The sequence below is a fragment of the Aethalodelphis obliquidens genome, unplaced genomic scaffold (genome assembly GCF_003676395.1).
Source record: "Aethalodelphis obliquidens isolate GAN/ISIS:26980383/991018 unplaced genomic scaffold, ASM367639v1 scaffold39, whole genome shotgun sequence".
In the NCBI taxonomy this organism is placed as follows: Eukaryota; Metazoa; Chordata; class Mammalia; order Artiodactyla; family Delphinidae; genus Aethalodelphis; species Aethalodelphis obliquidens.
In genome coordinates this window covers 62,871-81,493 of record NW_020837983.1, presented here as the reverse complement: position 1 = coordinate 81,493, position 18,623 = coordinate 62,871, and the positions used below count along the sequence as shown (strand labels likewise).

At 37.0% G+C, this 18,623-nt stretch overlaps 1 protein-coding gene across 1 annotated transcript; it reads right to left on the bottom strand.

Moving 5' to 3' along the window:
• Positions 1 to 9,566: 9,566 nt before the first annotated feature.
• On the bottom strand, positions 9,567 to 17,947 carry RIPK2 (receptor interacting serine/threonine kinase 2). Its single transcript, XM_027131366.1, has 5 exons — positions 17,167 to 17,947; positions 13,681 to 13,764; positions 12,475 to 12,568; positions 10,705 to 10,860; positions 9,567 to 9,913 (listed from the first exon to the last, which is right to left on the bottom strand). Exons 1-5 carry the CDS (start codon positions 17,308 to 17,310, stop codon positions 9,576 to 9,578), a joined length of 816 nt encoding a protein of 271 aa, XP_026987167.1. The 5' UTR covers positions 17,311 to 17,947; the 3' UTR covers positions 9,567 to 9,575.
• Positions 17,948 to 18,623: the final 676 nt, after the last annotated feature.

Genomic DNA, 18,623 nt, shown 5'->3' with positions numbered 1-18,623 from the left:
CACATTACATCCTGGGAAATGTGATTTCAAGGAAACATCTTCCTCCTCCCTTCTCCAGCTTTCATTCCAATGAACAATTCATTAAAGAGATAGTTAGAAACTGTCTACGCCAGGCCCTGTTCTATACTGACAGGTCATACTCAGAATACCTTGTGGCACCTTCCCCTAAACATCACTGTATTGATTACTGGTATAATGAACATTGGTTGCTGAGATTGTAACAATTCTACTAATGGCTGAGAGCTCATCGTAGATTCATCTTGATCCTTGTCATCATCTTCATCATTGTACATTGTTATTTGTGCAGAAAAATTTGCAGAGCTGCAATGACGGATGACTGCATCTGTGCCTCCCTAAGTTATGGAAGAAAGTGGCTGGTATGCACAGAGCCATAAGCATACAGACTGATTGGAAATCTTGAGTTTTTAGATCTACACAGAAAATGAAATAAAAAGGGCAAAGTTCACTTTATCAATCCAGATACCACATCATCAAATGATAAAAGTCTATTTGAAACCATCAAGATTCAAAATTCTTACAAAATTGTATACAGAAACGGGTAAAGCCTCCAAAAGATTTTTCCTCCCATTTCCCAAATTAAATCTTTATCCAAACACTTTAAAAAATAAGATATAATAAAATATAACTCACAAGCTTAGTTTCCAACTTTCCCTAGTAATTTCCATATTTCTCAAAGACACAGTAATGAGGCACCACAGGTCCAGCTCCAAAATGGAGATTAAAATACTTATTTTAATAAAATATTTAATTGTCTCAATGCCATCTAGTCATTTTACTCATTTTTTTCTTTTTTCAAACTGTGGGTCATACTGTATATCCCAACTTGAAAACTTGTACTTTCAAATTTATCTTGTATCACACTTTTTGCTGACACTGCTAATAAACATTTTCAGAAAAGGGCTATTATTACTTGTAAGTTTTCACATTAGTGACATAACACACTAAACAAAAAAAGAACTCACACTGTATATTATTGGTGTGAAAGAGTTAAGAAAATGAAAAAAGCATCCCTGATAATATTATGTGGCAATTACAATGAATGAATTAAGCTTATATGTGATCTGGAAGGCTGCACATTATGTACTATTAAGCGCAAAAATCAGGTTACAGTATGATGTGTTATAAGGATGATAATATTAAGAAAAGATCCATCCCCAAATGGGCATATATTTATTTTTTTTAACCTTAATTTTTTAAAATTGAAGTATAGTTGACTTACAATGTTGTGTTCATTTCTGCTGTACAGCAAAGTGACTCAGTCATACATATATATATATATATATATATATATATATATATATATATATATTTTTAAATATTCTTTTCCATTATGGTTTATCATAGGATATGTTTTTTTCTTTTTAACATCTTTATTGGAGTATAATTGTTTTACAATGGTGTGTTAGTTTCTGCTGTATAACAAAGTGAATCATCTATATATACAATTATCCGGATTTCTCCTCCCACTTGCGTCTCCTTCCCACTCTCCCTATCCCACCCCTCTAGGTGGACACAAAGCACCGAGCTGATCTCCCTCTGCCATGTGGCTGCTTCTCACTACCTATTTATTTTACATTTGTGAGTATATATAAGTCCATGCCACTTTCTCACTTTGTCCCAGCTTACCCTTCACCCTCCTGTGTTCTCAAGTCCATTCTCTACATCTGTCTCTTTATTCCTGTCTTCCCCTAGGTTTTTTAGAACCCCCCTTTTTTTTTTTTATTTTATATATATGTGTTAGCATACGGTATTTGTTTTTCACTTTCTGATTTACTTCACTCTGTATGACAGTCTCTAGGTCCACCCACCACACTGCAAATAACTCAATTTCGTTTCTTTTTATGGCTGAGTAATATTCCATTGTATATATGTGCCACATCTTCTTTATCCATTCAACTGTTGATGGACACTTAGATTGCTTCCATGTCCTGGCTATTGTATATAGTGATGCAATAAACATTGTGGTACATGACTCTTTTTGAATTATGGTTTTCTCAGTGCTTAGAACCAGTAGTGGGATTGCTGGGTCATATGGTAGTTCTATTTTTAGTTTTTAAAGGAACCTCCATACTATTGTCCATCGTGGCTGTATGAATATACATTTCCACCAACAGTGCAAGAGGGTTCCCATTTCTCCACACCCTCTCCAGCAGTTACGGTTTGTAGATTTTTTGATGATGGCCATTCTGATTGGTGTGAGGTGATACCTCATTATAGTTTTGATTTGCATGTCTCTAATGATGAGTGATGTTGAGCATCCTTTCATGTGTTTGTTGGCAATCTGTATATCTTCTTTGGAGAAATGTCTATTTAGGTCTTCTGACTATTTTTTGGATTGGGTTGTTTGTTTTTTTGATATTGAGCTGCATGAGCTGCGTGTATATTTTGGAGATTAACCCTTTGTCAGTTGCTTCATTTGCAAATATTTTTTCCCATTCTAAGGGTTGCCTTTTTGTCTTGTTTATGGTTTTATTTGCTGTGCTAAACCTTTCAAGTTTCATTAGGTTCCGTTTATTTTTGTTTTTATTTCCATTACTCTAGGACATGGGTCAAAAAGGATCTTGCTGTGATTTATGTCATAGAGTGTTCTGCCTATGTTTTCCTCTAAGAGTTTTTTAGTGTCTGGCCTTACATTTACATCTTTATTCCATTTTGAGTTTATATTTATGTATGGTGTTAGGAAGTGTTCTAATTTCATTCTTTTACATGTAGTTGTTCAGTTTTCCCAGCACCACTTACTGAAGAAGCTGTCTTTTCTCCATTATATATTCTTGCCTCCTTAATCAAAGATAAGGTGACCATATGTGTGTGGGTTTATCTCTGGGCTTTCTATCCTGTTCCATTGATCTATCTTTCTGTTTTTGTGCCAGTACCATATTGTCTTGATTACTGTAGCTTTGTAATATAGTCTGAAGTCAGGGAGTCTGATTCCTCCAGCTCCATTTTTCTTTCTCAAGATTGCTTTGGCTGTTCGGGATCTTTAGTGTTTCCATACAAATTGTGAATTCTTTTGTTCTGTTTCTGTGAAAAATGCCATTGGTAGTTTGATAGGGATTGCACTGAATTGGTAGATTGCTTTGGGTAGTAGAGTCATTTTCACCATGTTGGTTCCTCCAATCCAAGAACATGGTATATCTCTGCATCTGTCTGTATCTTTAATTTCTTTCATCAGTGTATTATAGTTTTCTGCATGCAGGTCTTTTGTCTCCCTAGGTAGGTTTATTCCTAGGTATTTTGTTGTTGTTGTTGTTGCAATGGTAAAAGGGAGTGTTTCATTAATTCCTCTTTGAGATTTTTCATCATTAGTGAATAGGAATGCAAGAGATTTCTGTGCATTAATTTTGTATCCTGCTACTTTATCAAATTCAGTGATAAGCTCTAGTAGTTTTCTGGTAACATCTTTAGGATTCTCTATGTATAGTATCATGTCATCTGCAAACAGTGACAGCTTTACTTCTTCTTTTCCAATTTGGATTCCTTTTATCTCTTTTTCTTCTCTGATTGCTGTGGCAAAAACTTCCAAAACTATGTGGAATAATAGTGTTGAGAGTGGGCCACTCGTTTTGCTCCTGATCTTATAGGAAACGGTTTCAGTTTTTCACCAGTGAGAACGATGCTGGCTGTGGGTTTGTCATATATGGCCTTTATTACATTAAGGTGGATTCCCTCTATGCATACATTCTGGAGGGTTTTTATCATAAATGGGTGTCAACTTTTGTTGAAAGCTTTTTCTGCATCGATTGATATCATCATATTGTTTTTATCCTTCAGTTTGTTAACTCTAATGCTGTATGACAGATTGATTTGCATATATTGAAGATTCCTTGCTTTTCTGGGATAAACCCCACTTGATCATGGTTTATGATTCCTGTAATGTGCTGTTGGATTCTGTTTGCTAGTATTAGGTTGAGGATTTTTGCATCTATGTTCATCAGTTATATTGGCCTGTAGTTTTCTTCTGATGTGACATGTTTGTCTGGTTTTGGTATCAGGCTGATGCTGGCCTTGTAGAATGAGTTTGGGACTGTTCCTCCCTCTGCTATATTTTGGAAGAGATACGTGAAAAGGATACGTGCTAGCTCTTCTGTAAATCTTTGATAGAATTTGCCTGTGAATCCATCTGGTCCTGGGCTTTTGTATGTTGGAAGATTTTTAATCACAGTCTCAATTTTAGTGCTTGTGATTGCTCTGTTTATATTTTCTATTTCTTCCTGGCTTAGTCTCAGAAGGTTGTGCTTTTCTAAGAATTTGTCCATTTCTTCCAGGCTGCCCATTTTATTGGCAGGTAGTTGCCTGTAGTAATCTCTCACGATTATTTGTATTTCTGCAGTGTCTGTTGTCACTTCTCCTTTTTCATTTCTAATTCTATTGATTTGAGTCTTCTCCCTTTTTTTCTTGATGAGTCTGGCTAATGATTTATCAATTTTGTTTTTCTTCTCAAAGAACCAGCTTTTAGTTTTCATGGTCTCTGCTATCGCTTCCTTCATTTCCTATTCATTTATTTATTTATTGGGTTCTTCTTTCTCTACTTGCTTTAGGTGTAAGGTTAGGTTGTTTATTTTAGATTTTTCATGTTTCTTGAGGTAGGATTGTATTGCTATAAACTCCCTTCTTAGAACTGCTTTGGCTGCATCCCATAGATTTTGGGTCACCATGTGTTCATTATCATTTGTTTCTAGATATTTTTTGATTTCCTCTTGGATTTCTTCAGTGACCTCTTGGTTATTTAGTAGTGTATTGTTTTGCCTCCATGTGTTTGTATTTTTTTTTTTTTTTTTTTTGGTGGTACGTGGGCCTTTCACTGCTGTGGCCTCTCCCGCTGCAGAGCACAGGCTCCGGACGTACAGGCCCAGCGGCCATGGATCACTGGCACAGCCGCTCCGTGGCACGTGGGATCCTCCCAGACTGGGGCACATACCCACGTCCCCTGAATCGGCAAGCGGACTCCCAACCACTGCGCCACCAGGGAAGCCCATTTGTATTTTTTACAGATTTTCTCCTGTAGTTGATATCTAGTCTCATAGCATTGTGGTCGGAAAAGATACTTGATATGAGTTCAATTTTCTTATATTTACCAAGGCTTGATTTGTGACCTAAGATATGATCTATCCTGGAGAATGTTGCATGAGCACTTGAGAAGAAAGTGTATTCTGTTGTTTATGGATAGAATGTCCTATAAAAGTCAATTAAGTCCATCTTGCTTAATGTATCATTTAAAGCTTGTGTTTCCTTATTTATTTTCATTTTGGATGATCTATTGGTGAAAGTGGGGTGTTAAAGTCCCCTACTCTGATTGTGTTACTTTCGATTTCCCCTTTTATGGTTAGCATTTGCCTTATGTATTGAGGTGCTCCTATGTTGGATGCATAAATATTCACAATTGTTATATCTTCTTCTTGGGTTGATCCCTTTTTCATCATGTAGGGTCCTTCTTTGTCTCTTGTGATACTCTATTTTGAAGTCTATTTTGTCTGATGTGAGAATTGCTACTCCAGCTTTCTTTTATTTCCATTTGCATGGAATACCTTTTTCCACCTCCTCACGTTCACTCTGTATATGTCCCTAGGTCTGAAGTGAGTCTCTTGTAGATAGCCTATATATGGGTCTTCTTTTTGTATACATTCAGCCAGTCTATGTCTTTTGGTGGGACCATTTAATTCATTTATATTTAAGGTAGTTATTGATATGTATGTTCCTATAACCATTTTCTTATTGTCTTGGGTTTGTTATTGTAGCTCTTTTCCTTCTCTTGTGTTTACTGCCTAGAAAAGTTCCTTTAGCATTTGTTGTAAAGCTGGTTCGGTAGTGCTGAATTCTCTTAGCTTTTGCTTCTCTGTAAAGGTGTTAATATCTCTGTTTTATCTGAATGAGATCCTTGCTGGGTAGAGTAATCTTGGTTGTAGGTTTTTCCCTTTCATCACTTTAATTATGTCCTGCCACTCCCTTCTAGCTTGCAGAGATTCTGCTGAAAGATAAGCTGTTAACCTTATGGGGATTCTCTTGCATGTTATTTGTTGGTTTTCCCTTGCTGCTTTTAATATTTGTCCTTTGTATTTAATTTTTGATAGTTTGATTTTTATGTGTCTTGGAGTGTTTCTCCTTGGATTTATCCTGTATGGGACTCACTGTGCATTCTGGACTTAAGATTGACTATTTCCTTTCCCACATTAGGGAAGTTTTCAACTATAATCTCTTCAAATAATTTCTAAATCCCTTTTTTTAATCTCTTTTTCTTCTTCTGGGATCCCTATAATTCAAATGTTAGTGCATCTAATGTTGTCCCAGAGGGCTCTGAGACTGTCCTCAATTCTTTTTATTCTTTTTTCTTTATTCTGCTCTGCAGTAGTTATTTCCACTATTTTGTCTTCCAGGTCACTTATCTGTTCTTCTGCCTCAGTTATTCTGCTATTGATTCCTTCTAGAGAATTGTTAATTTTATTTATTTTTGTTCATCAGTGTTTGTCTGCTCTTTAGTTCTTCTAGGTCCTTGTTAAATGTTTCTTGTATTTTCTCCATTCTATTTCCAAGATTTTGGATCACCTTTACTATCATCACTCTGAATTCTTTTTACAGTAGGCTGCCTGTTTCCTCTTCAGTTGTTTGGTGTGGTGCGTTTTTACCTTGCTCCTTCTTCTGTTTATTTCTCTGTCTTCTTATTTTGCTTAACTTACTGTGTTTGGGGTCTCCTTTTCACAGACTGCAGGTTCATAGTTCTCGTTGCTTCTGTTTCTTCTCCCAGAAGCTAAGGTTGGTTCAGTGGGTTGTGTAGGCTTCCTGCTGGAGGGGACTAGTGCCTGTGTTCTGGTGGATGAGACTGGATCTTTGGTGGGCAGGACTGCATCCAGAGGTGTGTTTTGGGGTGTCTGTGAACTATGATTTTAGGCAGCCTCTCTACTTATGGGTGGGCTTGTGTTCTTGTCTTGCTAGTTGTTTGGAATAGGGTGTGCACCACTGTAGCTTGCTGGTTGTTGAGTGGAGCTGGGTCTTAGCATTGTGATGGAGATCTCTGTGAGAGCTTTTGCCATTTGATATGACGTGGGGCTGGGAGGCCTCTGGTGGGCCAATGTCCTGAACTCAGCTCTCCCATCTCAGAGGCTCAGGCCTGACACCTGGGCAGAGACCAAGACCCTGTCAGCCACTTGACTCAGAAGAAAAGGGAGAATAAAAAATAAATAAATAAAATAATTAGAAAAAATTAAAAAAAAAATTTTTTTAAATAAAAAAGTAATAAAAAAAAGGAAGAACCAAGCCAAAAAACAAATCCACCAATGATAAAAGCTCTAAAAACTATTCAAAAAAAACTAAAACAAAACAAAAAAAAACCCAAAAATGGACAGACAGAACCCTAGGACAAATGGTAAAAGTAAAGGTATACAGACAAAAATCACACAAAGAAGCATACACATACACACTCACAAAAAGAGAAAAACGAAAAATATATATATCAAAAGGAAGAGAGCAACCAAATCAATAAACAAATCTACCAATGATAATAAGCTCTAACTACTAACCTAAAATAAACATAAAACCAGAAACAAATTAGATGCAGAAAGCAAACACCACCTCTACAGTTGCTCCCAAAGTCCTCCGTCTCAATTTTGGGATGATTTGTTGTCTGTTGAGGTATTCCACAGATGCAGGGTACATCAAGTTGATTATGGAGATTTAATTCACTGCTCCTGAGGCTGCTGGGACAGATTTCCCTTTCTCTTCTTTGCACAGCTCCTGAGGTTCAGCTTTGGATTTGGCCCCACCTCTGCGTGTAGGTCACCTGAGGGCGTCTGTTCCCCGCCCAGACAGGGAGGGGTTAAAGGAGCAGCTGATTAGGGGGCTGTGGCTCACTCAGGCCAGGAGGGAGGGATGGGTACGGAAAGCAGGGCGAGCCTGACTGGCAGAGGCTGGTGTGATGTTGCAACAGCCTGAGGTGCACCGTGTGTTCTCCCGGGGAATTTGTCCCTGGATCATGGGACCCTGTCAGTGGCAGGCTGCATAGGCTCCAGGAGGGGAGGTGTGGATAGTGACCTGTGCTGGCACACAGGCTTCTTGGTGGCTGCAGCAGCAACCTTAGTGTCTCATGCCCGCCTTTGGTGTCCGCACTGGTAGCCGTGGCTCGCGCCTGTCTCTGGAGCTCGTTTAGACAATGCTCTGAATCCTCTCTCCTTGCGCACCCTGAAACAATGGTCTCTTGCCTCTTAGGCAGGTCCAGACTTTTTCCCAGACTCCCTCCCAGATAGTTGTGGATCACTAGCCCCCTTCAGGCTGTGCTCACACAAGCAACCCCAGTCCTCTCCCTGGGATCTAACCTCCGAAGCCTGAGCCTCAGCTCCCAGCCCCCACCCGCCCTGGCAGGTGAGCAGACAAGCCTCTCTGGCTGGTGAGTGCTGGTAGGCACTGATCCTCTGTGTGGGAATATCTCCACTTTGCCCTCTACACTCCCGCTGCTGTGCTCTCTTCCATGGCCCTGAAGCTTCCCCACTGCCCACCCCCCATCTCCACCAGTGAAGGAGCTTCCTAGTGTGTGGAAACGTTTCCTCCTTCTCAGCTCCCTCCCGGAGGGGCAGGTCCTGTCCCTATTCTTTTGTCTCTGTTTTTCCTTTTTCCCTACCCAGGTATGTGGGGAGTTTCTTGCCTTTTGGGAAGTCTGAGGTCTTCCACCAGTGTTCAGTAGGTGTTCCGCAGGAGTTGTTCCACACGTAGATGTATTTTTTTTTTCTTTTTTTTTGCGGTACACGGGGCTCTCACTGTTGTGGCCTCTCCCATTGCAGAGCACAGGCTCCGGACGCGCAGGCTCAGCGGCCATGGCTCACGGGCCCAGCCACTCCGCGGCATGTGAGATCTTCCCGGACCGGGGCACGAACCCGTGTCCCCTGCATCGGCAGGCAGACTCTCAACCACTGTGCCACCAGGGAAGTCCTGTAGATGTATTTTTGATGTATTTGTGGGGAGGAAGGTGATCTCCATGTCTTACTCCTCCGCCATCTTGAAAGTCCCCCCCAGGCATATACTTTAAGTATGAGCAGGAAGAAAGGGATAGAACGATACACATCATGCTGTTAACTTTGGTTGTTACCTTGATTGTTACTTGAGGCTAGGAATAGAAGTAGAAACACATGTTGAAGGATTAATTTTTTCTTTATACACTTTGTATTGCTTATCTTTGAAACAATTTTCTAAAGAACTCAATAAATAACATTTAAAAGTTTCTTTGATTTAAGTCTTCAGAAAGTCAAGCATCTTAAACAATAAATAATCCACAAAGAAAGTATATGTGAAAATGGGACACTGTTTTGTACAATAAAAATATAATTATTACATTGAAAAAATAGTTTCAATTAACCAAAGAGACAAAAAGAATTGAACTATGCAGCAAAAATCAAACTTTCTACTGTATTAATTTAAAAAATAATGTCATGGAAGGAGACTAATATTTATCTGAAGAAGAAACTTCATTAAACTTTCTAATATTCATATGAATCTCATAAAAACATTATCAAGGCAAAAGAAATATAAAATACCCTTTTATGCATTGACTTTTCTTCTTGAAAAAGAGTTACTTATAGGTTTTTATTGTGGAATAAATTTAAAGATGAAGATTGAGAAACCACAAGTATTTCTGGGTAAGGTTGAAGACCCATTTGCTTGTTATCTTTCAATTTTTGTACTATAACTTTGGCAAATTCTTCTCCTTGGATGTCACTAGTATCCAATAATTGTCTGACTTTTGAGGTCCTTGTAGGTTTGGTACTAATGAGTTCATAGTCCTCCTTCATGATCAAATCCCTGGACAGGAGGGCATCTAGAGATTGGTTAAGGCAGGCTTCAGTCATTTGATTCACAATATCTTCCCTTTTACTCTGGATCCACTGTTGGGTTATACCAGGCTGAAATTGCTCTGTAGAAAAGCAAGGGATGACAAGTAAGAAGGTGGGGACAGATATATAGCTATGAGTAAAATTAGATGAAAAACAAAATAATAAGGCATAAAACCTAATTTTGCTGTGATTGTTCTCATATGGAACACCAGTATTTTGAGGGATGCTATTTATTTTCAGGAAACATTCAGATATTTGGGTTATCTCTTCCCTTTCCCTCCAAGAAAAAGCACTGCATTTTTTTTTTTTTTTTTTTTTTTTTTTTGCGGTACGCAGGCCACTCACTGTTGTGGCCTCTCCCATTGCAGAGGGAGGCTCAGTGGCCATGGCTCATGGGCCCAGCCGCTCTGCGGCATGTGGGATCTTCCCGGACCGGGGCACAAACCTGTGTCCCCTGCATTGGCAGGTGGACTCTGAACCACTGCGCCACCAGGGAAGCCCAAAGCACTGCATTTTTATACACTATAATTCATGGGGGCAAATGTCACTTTTTCTCAGATTTTTTTAAAAAACATAAAGAATACCTGCATATTTGATAAATAAACAAAAATATATTTACCTTTAGTAACATATTGTCACACCTCCTCTTAGCAATCCCTCCCTAGATAGATGTTCATGGAATACTATTTTGGCCTATTATTACATATCAACACTCATGTCTTTGGGGATTGGAAGTGCTTTCCTACTTATGGTATGTATATAGCATACTGAAGAAATAGAGACAAATAAAACATCATATAGCAAATCTACTGAACATATGGTTGTGAGATAAATGGCATCATTTACAAAGTGTCTCATAGTACATATTTACCTGAATTTCCCTCCGCTGAGAGTGGATTTATTATTGCTAAGGAGCATGGAGCAGCCCTGTGATCACAGAATGTTGCTCTTTGAGCCACAGAAATGTTACTGTCACAACTGTGATTTACTGGACATTGACGCATCACAGAAAAGTCTTGAGTTTTTCCTATAAAACACAACATCTGCATTAGGGGTAGAATATTCCTTAGCTATTTCTATTAGCTAAAATATGAACATCCGGGTCATAGAGAGGGTAGTATTCAGTGGCTCTTAATTTTTCACTGCATAAGCTGGTTCATAAACCTAATTCCACAAGTAAATATTTTTTAGATAAAAAAGGTTAATGCTTAATGTTTTTACCATATTTCCGTCTGTCCTATGTAAATTATAAATCATAGAATTTTACTTCTTCATGTGGTACCATATTTTTTCCTTCTGTGTCATCTTCCTCCTTCTGCACTTCAAATGTGTCCTCTAAATTACATATGATGTGTCTTTCTACACTCTCCTTTGGTAAACTTATTCAACCTCAGGGCCTCAATTGTCACCTCCCTTCCCAAATCCATGTAATTAAATTTTCTGTCTTCAGTGAACCCTACATTTTCAACAGCTCAAATTAAAAAAAAAAAAAAAAAAATTAAAAACTTAATTATTCATCTTAACTTTAAAACCTGTTTCACTTCCTATTTCTGTTAATAGCACCAATGTTCTTCCAGCTAAACTTGTTCAGCTTTATCTTTTTTTCTCTCTTCCTTCCTACAAGTGAAAAGTGTGTCCTCTGTAACATCTCTCACACTATTCTCTCCTTCACACTCTGGAGCAGGTATCATAATCTCTCACCTGTAGTACAATAATAGACCAATAGTCTCCTAACTGGTCTCCCCACCTTGAATCTCCTTTTCCCTTCCAAAATATCCTACATATTCCAGCCAGGATAAATATTCCTAAAGCAAAAAATTTTATCATGTCACACCCTTGCTCAAAAATCTGCAGTAATTGTTCCCTACCCAAGCAAAAGAGCCTGAATGGCTTAGCCTAGTATTAGAATTCATCATGATATGAGCCTGAATGGCTTAGCCTAGTATTAGAATTCATCATGATATGACTCCACCCTCCTGATCTTTCATTCACCCTCTTCACCAGCTAAACCCAACTACTCACTGTTCTCTGTTTTCTTGCTTCTTTGCCTCTATGCTGTTCCTTTTGCCTGGAATGCCCATCCTTTATAACTATAGGTCCAACCTTCAGCCAGAAATAATTTCTTCATGTTGATAACATGGTGTAGTAGTGACATGAAAATACTTATCAAAAAGACCTGGTTTCGAATCTTGGATTTGCCAGCTACTAACTATGTGATCCAGAAGTCTTGATCTTAAGAATCTGTAAAATGAGGAATATCTCCCTCACAAGGTTGTTGTGACAGTGCTTTGTAAAAAATGTTACTCTTCCACTATACTACCATAGTTCTACATCCCTATATCTTTTATAATACATTGCTCTTTGTCTAATATTATGGTGACTTAGAAACATTTCTCCTCTTTCTTACAAGAGATTTTTAAAAATATCTTTCTGTAGTGTCTAACATAATGCTTTTAATACTTAAATATATTTGTTTAACATCCCACTACTATTTTCACATCTTTAGACTGTCACTTTTAAAAAACGAGTTATAAATGCAAATGAAAGACATGTTCCATACAAACCATGACTGCTTGCAAGAATATGATCTTGAAAGAAAATTGAAAACTTGCAAGTAATACTGACTGAAAAATTTACGTACTAGATAAAAAATCATTGTCTTGAGGAGCTGAAAGGGTCCTTGAGGTTCCAGGAGAAACACTAGTTTTATGGAGCTGAGCAGATCCACATGATTCCTAAAATAAATAGAAGATAAATGATTTAGGTTAAAGAAAAATCATTTTAAAAGTTATACAGCTTTAATTTCTAAACAGTTCCTGCTTTTGGCTTATTATAAATAAAGAATCAAAACTAATACAAATTACACTTTACAAAATTAAACACATATGTGAAGTAACAAAACTGTGAACTTGATTTCTTTATCAGGTCAATTGGATGGGTGGGGCAATAGTTAAATATATTAGAAATCATTATTTTTTCAATATTTTGTACATAATCTCAGAGACTCTGTCCAGCTCATGAGAAATTTGAGATCTGCAGCTCTGATTACGTACTGATTTAGAGCACATGCCTATTCTCAATGCCTCAGGTTCCTTCAACATGGAGAAGTGGGAATCCATGGAAAAAGTAATACAGAAGTTGGATCTAATCCTAGCTCTGTCATGGAATTACTACCTAAGCTTCGACAAGGCATTTAAATAATTTGGCTCTCAGGTTCTTTTTCTGTGTATTTATCTAAAAATGAGCCTGTATGGGCTCAAAGATCCAATGATGAGATAGTGAATATAAAGGTGATTCAAAGACTACATACTGTGTTTTAAGATTCATTTTGAAGGTATTATTACTTTTCTGAATCTGTAAAGAGAATATATCTTATATATTCTTAAAAGAAATCATTAATATGAAATAATTCTGAATGAATGCTAATAAAGAAATCCTTCTTTTTGGATAGCCACACAAATGGCATTTTCTTTTTAGTAATCATTGTAAGAGGTTAAGAACAAGGCAGGTATTATAGCTCTTTTACATTTGAATAAGAAGGTATAATAAGAAATACAGTGGCAGAACTGTACCAATGATTTGTCTATGTACTACCCTGGAACACCATCCATTACATAAAACAAGGACAGGGACAGAAGTCAATGCCCAAGAAAGAAAGGACTGTGATTTGATGAGATGAACAATGAACTAAGAATCAGAAGAGCTGGATTTCAAATTGGAGATTCCCATTCTAAAATCCTAAAACCTCCCTGGACTTTAGCTTCCCATCTATAAAAGAGTGAGAGAGACTAAATGATTGCTCATATTCTTCTCACATTTTGAGTTTAATCAACGTAATTATTTTTACCTCCTGTGGACCATAATTTACAGGTATGTTCAGAGATAACTCCATTTTCTTCTTGTCACATAAGTGAGCGGTACTTGAAGCATTCTGTAATAAGAATGAACATATGTACTTGAATTAGAGATAATTAGAAAATTATATGAGTAAAATACAATCTACTTAACATATTTTATATGTTTATCGTTATATGTTTATACAAAATCAATAGAAAATCTCAATCAGTTGAGAATATAATATCTAACTTAAAGTAGAGATAGTGTAGAATAGGGGAAATAACTTTAGAGACACAGGCTTTGAATCCTGCCTCATATTAACTGGTTACCTTGAGCAAATTTATCCTTTAAAATGGAATAATATCTACATGCAGGATCATTCTAGAGATTGAGATAATGAATATAAAGTATCTGGTTCAAACTAGGTACTTAATATATTTCAATTTGTATGTGTATCTATCTATCCATAATTATTAAGCATTTACTATAATTTAGGCACCATGATTCTAAGTACTATTATTATTTTCATTTTATAGATAAGAAATGGAGGGCTGGACTAGGTAAAGGAGGCAGAGTGCCCTAATGGAACGATGGGGGCCAATGAGATCTGGTTTAGATCCCAGGATACCTGTTTGACTTTGGGCATGAGACTTAAACTTAGTTTACTTATCTGTAAACTGGAGATGAGAATACCTATTTTGCAGGATTACTGTAAGAAGGATTAGAAGTAATATATGCAGAGTCCCTAAGATTACTTTGTAAGCATTCAATAAATGGTAGCTATTAAACAGATGATTTATTTAAACACTATGCCTTTGTACTAAAATTGTTTAGTGATTCACTCCTGTCTCTTTTTCTTTTTCTTTTTTTTTTTTTTTTTTGCAGTACGCAGGCCTCTCACTATTGTGGCCTCTCCCGTTACGGAGCACAGACTCCGGACGCGCAGGCTCAGCGGCCATGGCTCACAGGCCTAGCCGGACCGGGGCACAAACCCGTGTCTCCTGCACCGGCAGGCGGACTCTCAACCACTGTGCCACCAGGGAAGCCCTCACTCCTGTCTCTTTAAGCCAGACTTGGATTAGCTGCCATCACTATTGAGTGATTTAAAAACAAAACCATTGGTCTGCTTTTCTTCCCCAAACCAACATAACGTCAAATGCTCTACAGAACTTTAGAAATTGGTGGGATCCACACCCAGCCCTTCATTATTCATACTTAACAACTGTCTGCTCCATAACATGTCTAAGAAGCTTTAGGAGAAAAAAACCTGCTATTCATCTATGTATATAATCTATGAGGCATAGTACTTTACACACAGCAGTCCAGTGAACATTTGTTAAATACATTTTTATATGAACCTTTAAAATTCATCTTTGGATCCATTTCTGTTATGTAAATTTCTTCTGTTCTTTTAAATTTATTAAAATATTTATTGTTATACAGTATCATTAATTACTAACATCACTTTTCATAACCGATCAGTTAATGATAATTCAAATTATTTATGAATTGGGGCTTCCCTGGTGGCGCAGTGGTTGAGAGTCCACCTGCCGATGCAGGGGACACAGGTTCGTGCCCCAATCTGGGAGGATCCCACGTGCTGCGGAGCGGCTGGGCCCGTGAGCCATGGCCGCTGAGCCTGCGTATCCGGAGCCTGTGCTCCGAAACGGGAGAGGCCACAACAGTGAGAGGCCCGCGTACCGCAAAAAAAAAAAAAAACAAAAAATATTTATGCACTAGTGAGTCAGTCCCTAGAAAGAAGTAAAATGACATATCAAAGAAAAACTTTTTTTGATTCAGTTTTTACTGCTCAAGACATAAGAGATACTATCTGTGAAAACATGAATTATAGGAGCCAGTTCAAAGAACTGAAAAAAATGTAGGAAACTCAAACAAAACAAGTCACCCTAAATTGTGATCTTTGTTTTCAGAAATTTCTTTATGAAAAATCTTATTATCTTAATAAATTTGTATTCTACCCTTGGCCCTGACATTAGTTAGCTGTGTAGAGTGTTATGTGACTTACTTCCCTATACCTCAGTTATCTCATCTATAAAATGGAGATGATATTCTTTCTCTAACAATTTTACAGAATTAATACAAGGATTTAAAAAAAAAAGAAAAAAATAACAACACTGAGTGAAAACAATACAGCAACTTAAAAACAGTGACCAAAGAAAGTAATGCTATTTAAATGATACTCAAGTATTTAAAAATATACACTAAATTACTTTATTTAAGAAGCAAAAATTTCTCCCCCAAATTAACAGTTTTACATATAGATCCTAGTATTTAAGTTGGATGGGGACAAAAAAGGAACTGAATTGGTTCTCTTCCAGTTCAGTTTCTTACAACCAAGAAAACAGACCCTTCTATCCACCTTTGCTTGGCAGAAGAGGAGAAAGTTGTGAAGAGAGAAAAGGGAACTGAAAAGACAAGGCAAAAATAAATGTTAACAGAAGTTTGTATCTACTAAGAAGTGGAGAGATTGGAATGTTCTGGAAAAGACTACCTACTCAGAAGCAGAGAAGTCAATGAAAACTTATCAAAAGATTAAAGCACAGTTCCTCCTTAGTTCCTTAAAAAACTCAGGTACTAATACTGCCACCATCAATTTTAAGTTTGGTTAAGGGCAGTTGTTTCCTTTATGCACTTCCCTTTTAAACCAAAGATTATGTTAACAGATCCAGCAAACTGCAAGAGGCAAGCAATGTCATTTAGTGATAAATCAATTGTAGATTATGCCTGTTCACAACCTAAGACATTGGCTAATAAATGATGGTTTTTATTATCATATCTCAAATGCAACTTAATGAAACCCAGAAAGTGTTAAACTAGGCTAACTTTGTCCCTAAAGGACTGTAGTTGCTTTCTAAACAATTTTTGATAGCAGCAAGAAAACCCTGCAGTAATGGGTCCCTTCAATTGTTTTTCTGATCTACAAGAGCAGAATGAGTAAATAAGACAACTGTTCTAGGTAATTCATAACAACTGCTACTTTGGTCTATGCAACATGGAGTGTTTGAGTGGGAAAACAAAAAGATACAAACAAGCCATAGAAAATACACATTTGGGCCTCAATTATTAATAAAAATTCTACAGCTTAACTTGGCAGTAAAGTGCAATAACCCAGACATCTTTTACTCTTTATATATCAAAACTTTAGAGAAATAAACATAGAATTAAAACAACAACAACAACTGTAGTAATTTAGGGCATTAACTGTATACAACTGGCACACATTACACATTTTAAATTTCCATTTGCTATATGAGAGGTCTTAAAATCCCTTTGAAATCTGGAGGAGGCTGTTTAAATGAAATGGAAAAGTTCTTTGGTGACAGATTCAAGGCAGCATTCATACTCTTTGCTAACTACTGCCCCAGTACTGTAGCTTGTATCTGTGGAAGGTATGTAGAAAAAAACTAAATTAAACTAAACTAAAACTCTCCATGATTTAACATCCTAATTTCCAGTATTACATTTAACAATTTACCTTTGTTTTCTTTAGTTGAATAACAGCTTCAAGAAAAGTTATCTCTTCAAATGTTCGCAGAACTGGTTCAAGTTCTATTAAACATTCTAAATAAGAAAAATAAAATGAGTTCAGGTTGCTTATAACCATTAAAATGAAAAACATAAATGCTAATATTTAACTGATAAGGCCCTAAGTAAATTTTTCCCCAAACTGATGACATTCAACTGTCTTAAGAGCGTTTAGTACAGGCATAAAGATAGGCATATCTAAAGATAGATCAATGGAACATAATTGAGAGTCTAAAGCCCTTACAAGTATGGGCAATTGTTTTTTGACAAAGTTGCTAAGGCAATTCAATGAGGAAAGGATAGTCTTTTCGACAAATGGTACTAGGACAGTTGGATATCCACACAAAACAGAAAAATTTAGATTCTTACCTCACAACATACATAGAATTAACTTGAAATGGACTATGCACCTAAACGTAAATATAGGTGAAAATCTTCATGACCCTGAGTTAGGCAAATAATTCCTAGATATGGCATCAGAAACAGGATCCATAAAAAATTTTTGATAATAGGACTTCAAAAAAATTGAAACCTTTGGCATTTAAAAAGATGCTATTAAGAAAAACAAAAAGACAAGCCCCAGACTAGGAGAACACTTTTACCTATCACGTATCTTTTAAAGAGCTTATATCTAGAATATAAAAAGAACTCTAACAACTTAAGACAAACAACCCAATTTAAAAATGGGTGAAAGATTGAATTTCACCAAAGGAGACACACAAATAGCTAAAAAGCACATGAAAATATGCTTAAACACCATTAGTCATTAGGAAACGCAAATTAACACTAAAATGAGGCATCACTCCATACCCACTAAAATAGGTAAAATTAAAAAGACAGAAAATACCAAGTATTGACAATGATGTAGAGAAACAGAAAACCTCACACACTGCTGGTGGGAATGTATCATGATACAGCCACTCTGGAAAACAGCTTCGCATATTCTTAAAAATGAAAGATAAATTTACCATACAACCAAGCAATTCCACTTAGGTAGTTACCTGAGAGAAATGAAAACATATATGTTCACACACAGACTTGCACATGAACAGTCATAGCAGCATGATTCATAATAGCCAATGAGTAGAAACAATCATAAGTACCACTATTACTACAATAATATATGGACCTGTTGCTTAAGGGAGAAGCCAGGGCTCTAGATATAAAACTGAGCATCACTAACATATAGATGGTATAAAAGCCATGATCTGGTCTGGATCATCTAGGGGGAAAGTACAGATGGTAAACAGTAAAGGACCCATATTAGAGCTCTGAGGCATTCCAACAGTTAGAAATTGAGCAGAGGAAGAAAAAAAGTGATAGAGGAAGAGAGGATAAGAGGGAGTATGGTCTCTTGTGTCTTGGAAGCTATCAGAGGGAAAGTTTCAAGGAGGGAAGAGTCAGCCA